This window comes from Panthera tigris, chromosome B1, assembly GCF_018350195.1.
Source record: "Panthera tigris isolate Pti1 chromosome B1, P.tigris_Pti1_mat1.1, whole genome shotgun sequence".
Lineage (NCBI taxonomy): Eukaryota > Metazoa > Chordata > Mammalia > Carnivora > Felidae > Panthera > Panthera tigris.
In genome coordinates this window covers 122,603,093-122,609,092 of record NC_056663.1, presented here as the reverse complement: position 1 = coordinate 122,609,092, position 6,000 = coordinate 122,603,093, and the positions used below count along the sequence as shown (strand labels likewise).

General features: G+C 39.5%; 1 protein-coding gene across 3 annotated transcripts in view; it reads left to right on the top strand.

The window, feature by feature from the left end:
• Positions 1-203: 203 nt before the first annotated feature.
• RAP1GDS1 (Rap1 GTPase-GDP dissociation stimulator 1) overlaps positions 204-6,000 on the top strand; it is a 166,849-nt gene continuing 161,052 nt past the window's right edge. For all 3 annotated transcript variants that reach the window (XM_042984151.1, XM_042984150.1, XM_042984149.1), the window contains exon 1: positions 204-380. In XM_042984151.1, coding sequence (XP_042840085.1) covers positions 377-380 — 4 coding nt within the window. In that variant the 5' untranslated portion in view covers positions 204-376. The remainder of the gene's footprint in view (positions 381-6,000) is intronic.

Sequence of the window (6,000 nt, the reverse complement as noted above, 5' to 3'; positions counted from 1 at the left end):
AAAAAAAAAAAAAAAAGAGGGAGGTACTGAGCATGCTCGGCGGGGAGGGCGGGGCGCTCCCGGGCCGCGAGTCAGGGCAGGCGCTCCTCAAGTCGGCTCGGCGTCTCCGCCGCCCGCCCTCTCGGAGCCGCGCCCGCCGCAGGCTGCGCCCGCCCGCCCCGCCCCGCCCCGCCCCGCCCCCCGCCGCTCGTCCCCGCCGCGGCCGCGCCGCCTGCAGCAGCAGCAGCAGCAGCAGCTGCTCCTCCCCGGCGGCCGCCCCCCGCGGGTCCCTCCCTGGCTGCGGGAGAGGCAGAGGTAGAGGGAGGACACAGCGCCGCGCCGCCCGCACCGGAGACCTTCGCCTCGCCCTGCTGGCTCCTCACCCTCTGGGAGGAACATGGGTAAGTCATCCTTCCTCCCCCGTCATCGCCTGACATTTTTCTCTTTCTCGGCGTGTTGCAGGGTGGGAAGCATTCCTCGCGCAAAGTTGCCAGATTTCTCAAATCCACGGGTGTAATACAGTGGCTCTTCCTCCGGGGAGAGTCGGCGCACGCGGAACGCACGCCGGTCCCCGGGCTGGGAGGGTCCCGAGCGCGGGGTGGGGTCGGGCCGCGGCTCCGGGTACCTCGCTGCCTCGCCTCCCCTCCTCCATTCTTCCTGCCCGAGCGGGTGCCCGGGCACCGCGGAGCCTGCCTCGCGGGCTAGCCTCCTCTGCCTGCCCCATCCCCGTTTCTCCGGAGGCCGCCCGCTTCCTTTCCCCGGCGTCTGCTGGGCTGGAGGCTCGGTCGGACCGCCAGAGAGACCACTTCGCCTAACTTCCCTGTCAGGGCGACCTTTCCCCATCTTGGGGACTGTTCATCCCGAGGCGGGGAAGTGCGAGCAAGTAGTTTGTCAGGGCGATTGTACAACGTGCACGGAAATTATTTTTGATGGGGGAGAGCGGACGGCCTCATGGGTTGAAAGGATGACTTGTCAGAGGCCACGAGGAACGTGAGGAAGGATGCATAGAGCCGCTAGCTGTTGAATTAGTGTTGGGTGACTACAGTGTGCAATATTCCTGTGCTCAGCCCATTTTCTTGGTTCCTTCGCCTGTCTACTGTAGGAGGAAACGCACCCTGTAACATGTTACCGAACTTACGTGTTAGTTATTCGTTCCCAGCTTAGCCTGCCTACATCTACATAATCTGATTTTAGTTCCTTTGTATGTCTGGTTAATCTCAAGAGATTGTTTTGGATGAGGTATTTAAAAGCAAATATATTTTCTAAAACTGCATATAATTTATCTTAAAATTTTTTCATAACATATTGCTTAAATACTAAGTTCAGTAATTACAAAAACGTCTGATTAATTCTGCAATTATTTTTTTTAATAGTAGTATTTCGGAATAGCATACTGCTACATGTTCCCAGTTTGCTTCCACTGTTATCACAGTTTCCTCTTTTTAAAATTTGCTCCATTGGCATCTGTCAACTCGGATTCTCCTACCCCTTCCGTGCAGGTTATTTTAAGCCTAAAATGAGTGTGGTTCTTTGATCTGTCAATACAGTGCTCAACACATCTAGAGTTAGGTCGTGGCAACTCAGAATCTTCAAGGAAGTATCTAAATCTAGAAATGGTGTCGATGGAGCTTACTGGGAAAGCAAATGCTCCAAGCTCTGTTTCAGACTTTTGAGGCTAGTGTTGCAGGAGGTGATATGAATGAAAAATGAATCTGGGTCCCTGAATTTTATTTTCAGTTCAGTTTTTCTCCCCCTTTTGATGTGCTATTGACATGGTGAACAAATTTATGTGGAAATGGGTGGCTCATATGTACTTAGCTTTTCTCTAGGAGTAGAAATTTAAATAAATATTAATTCAGATTATCGGACACATTGTGAATTTTCCTTGAACATTCAAAAATTTACTCCTAATTGTAGGTCACAAGTTTCTCCTGTAAAATACATTTGCCCATGTTTCAAGGTGAGCTACAAAATCTATTTAAATAAAATTTTAACTTCCATGTTGAGTAAGAATCTTTTCAGTAGAAAAAATTCAGTTATGTTGCAATACTTATGAATAAAAATACTTAAAACAAAATTATTTACTTAAAAATAATTAATCTTCAAAATCTTGAATGTTATTGCTTGATTTCAAAGAATGGCCAGATAGAAACCTCATATTTGGAGCTTCTCAGATACTCTTTGATTAAATCAGTCTCCCATAGCACTCTGTACCTTGTTGGAGGCTTTTTAGTACTTACATAATCTGCCTTATAATGGAGTTGTTTATGTGTGTGTGTGGTTAGCATTTAGTCATGAGTTCCAAAAGATGAAAATTATGTCTTATTGATTTTTGTGTATCCCCCCACCCCTCCGTGCTTTCCACATAGTAGATATTCAATAAATCTTTGGTGAATTCATTGTTGAACTTAAAACCTACCTATTATTTTCAGTTTGTGAACCTGAAAGTATGGGCTGTGAACAAACATTCAAGTTGGTAGACTATCATGGAGGCTTGGAGGAAATGGGAACAGAGAAGTATAATTTTACTATGACTTCTCTTCTCTCACTAAAAAAAAAAAAAAAAAAAAAAGAAAAGAAAAGAAAAAGAAAGTTGGGTCTTCTCAGAGTTGAAGGTTTTGGAATAGCCTCCAGGCTAGCCATTTCCTTCTGCACTGCTGTTTTCAATGGTAAGGTGGTTTATCGGATGATCACTAGATACATACAATAATGTAAAATTGAAACCGTGGAAAGCAATTTCATATTCTGAACCAAGGAAGTTATAACAATTCGTGTATACATAAAAGGTATCTTGATTAATGGTAGGAAAAAAATCACTTTTTAAGGCCGTCTCAAGAAATAAATAAGGTGATTTAAAAAAAATTTTTTAATGTTTGTTTTTGAGAAAGAAACAGAGTGCGAGTGGGGGAGGGGCAGAGGGCAAGGGAGACACAGAATCTGAAGCAGGCTCCGGGCTCTGAGCTGTCAGCACAGAGCCCGATGTGGGGTTTGAACTCACAAACTGCGAGATCATGACCTTAGCTGAAGTTGGATGCTTAACTGACTGAGCCATCCAAGGCGCTCCATAAATAAGGTGATTTTTAGTAATCTCATGGCAGTGATTTTTCCCTGTAAGAAAGTGAAGGAAACTTCCTATATAATGTTATGGGTGATGGCTATTATTTAATGTATATATTTTATTATAAATTCAACATGTACTTAATATTTATTGAATATCAACCACGTACACTGTACTGTGGGAGGAAAGAGAGGAATAAGACATTCATATTTCAAGCTGCATATAATATTAACAGGAATGAGATGGTACATACACAGCTATAACAGAAATAAAGTATAAGTGATATAAAATAACTTTACATTTACATGTATTGTAGATTCAGGGCATGGAGAAAAGGTTTTAGAAAAATGATGTTATTTGAAACAAAAAAAGTTGGTTAAGCTTCTGAAAGGTAAAAATGAATCAGGCCGGGGGTTGGGAGGAGAGAAATGGCATAAGTGAAGTTAGAGAGGGAACACTCAAGGAGTTTCAGGATATGGTTAAATAACCATGTTTGGTTGGAGCAAAAGGTAAGGTAAGAGTGTGTGTCACCTTCCTCAGTACTAATAGGTAAAGACCAGATAATGGAGGACCTTAAATGACAAGTTGAAAAAGTTTTTGGACTTTGACTTGTCTATTGAGGGACTGTGAAATGTTTTTCTGTAGTTAAGTGACGGATCAAGTCTGTGGTTTAGGAAAATTAATCTGTCAACTGAGTCAAGGATGAATTAGATGAAAAAATAGAGAACACTTCAGAGGGTGGTTGTTGCAGTGTGGGTGAAAATATTTACTGGTCTGAACTTGGCTGTGACAATGGGAAGAGAATACTGCAAATAAAGAACAGAATTTCCTTGCTAACCTATTGAATATGGAATTGAGAAAGGAGTCATACATTGTCACCTGGGCAATAGAGAGATGTAAAATTATTAATATATATTTAATCCACTGGAAGAGGAAATGTGAATCGTTAGTTTTGGACCTGGTGAATTGGACTGTTTAGTTTGCCATTTAGAGTCTCTGTTCATCGATGACAGGGATTCTTATAATAGGTTTTGAATACATTTCTAACACTAGTGTCTGACACATAGTAGCCATGCAGTAACCATTTGTTGACTGACTGAAACTAGGTAAAAAAAATATATTTAACAAACAGTTATTTTAACTCTTAAGAGAGGATTTTGAACTAGAGATCTGGAAGTTACCCATAAATCTCCTGAGATGATATTTCAAGTTAGGTAGGAGGCTGAGAGACAACAGAGGGAAAGAAAAAATTTGTCCAAAGTAAGAATCTTGAAGAATGACCCATTGTTAGGGAAGTGGAATGGAATGATTTGACACTGGAAGGGACGTAGGAGTGAAAGACTAGAATCTGCATGTGGTTGGTTTCATGAAAGAATGGTCAATAATGTCTTTTGCTTCAGACCAGTGATATGGACTGAGAAAAGGATCTTTGTTGATGTAGTTTGCTTAGGATATTACTCAGTATATTTTCTAAAAAGCAGCTTTAAGAGGTATGCTAGAAATGGAGGTCAGTTGTAGAGGCTAACTGGATAATGAGTAAGTGGAACTAAGAATTCCCAATGTATTCATGCTATATCCCTTGACCTATTTAAAGATCTGTAAGTAAGCATAGGTTTTTAAAAACATTTTTAAAATGTTGCACTTTACATGGAATGACACATGCTATTTTCTTGCCTGAGAATAATTTGTTATCTCACCATAGTGCTTCAAAATTTCTTTGACATTCCATTTTTTATGTCATTGTGTCTTAGTACAGTATGCTTTTTATGTTTGCAATATCTGTCATACAGAGTGAGCTTAGAAATGGTTTTATAATTTCACATGACATTTTACATAAAGTGTACTCTTCACTGATGAATGGTTTTATCACTTTTTATTTACTATTAGTCTTTGTGAATTTTGGATTTCTCTAGTTGTATGTATGCCTCTAATTATACTCTTAATTCCTGGAGTTTTGTTTTTCTCTATAAATTTGTGTTAGCTTTAGATATAAGTCTTTTTTTTTTTTTTTTTTCTTCCTCTTGTATTTCTAAGTCCAGGAATGGTTTCATAAATAAATAGTAAAAAATAGTACTTTTACTTGTTCTTTGCAAAGTAGAGTGATAAAAATCTTTGTAAACTGATAATCACTAAAATTTATTATTTTAAAAGAGATTGACTAGTTCAATAATTTTTCTTATGTTGCCGTTATATCTATGTTGTATATGTCTTTTTTTTTTTTTTTTTTTTTTTTTTTTTTTTTTTACTTATAGGAGAATTGAAATCATTAACTTTGGTAGAGTCATAGTCTATCTAGTACTATGATTTGGGAGGTTTTAATAACCCTAATTCATTTTGTGAACTGTAGATTTTAACTTTCACAGGAGCTTCTAGCTGCCTTTGGGGAAGAGTATGGTTTTCCTCTTCAGAGATTCCAAGTCACCTGAATTTGAACTTGGCAATTCTGGTGTTATTGGTGGCACCAACAACAGCTATAAGAATGACTTAAATTTTTTAATCCTTGCTCATAAATATCAGGAAGAGTGGAGAAGGAAGATCCACTCCTTTGGGAACTTCGTGTTAATTTTAGATAATCATGTTCAGATAATACTTAATTTAAAATACTTTCCTAGGCATTTAACTTGGCAAATAGTTCTTTCTTGTGGAGAGAGGAGGTATAATAAATGAAGATACCAGAATAGGTTATAAAGTCTATTTTGGTTATAAAATCCTATGATTCTGTGAAACTGAACTTTAAAATGTACTCAGTATCATTGATGTCTTAAATATGCCATAAACATACTTATATAATTCATTTTTCTTTGGAGTAATGTCGACTTGAGGTAGCACTTCAGGGTTTGAACCAACCTGTTAGCTTTGTCTCACCAGACAGCCTTAAATACCATTACTCATACTGGCTAAGATATGGATTCAAATTGCAGAGTAATGTCATTCTCTCAGTACATCCATTTATACAACTTTTG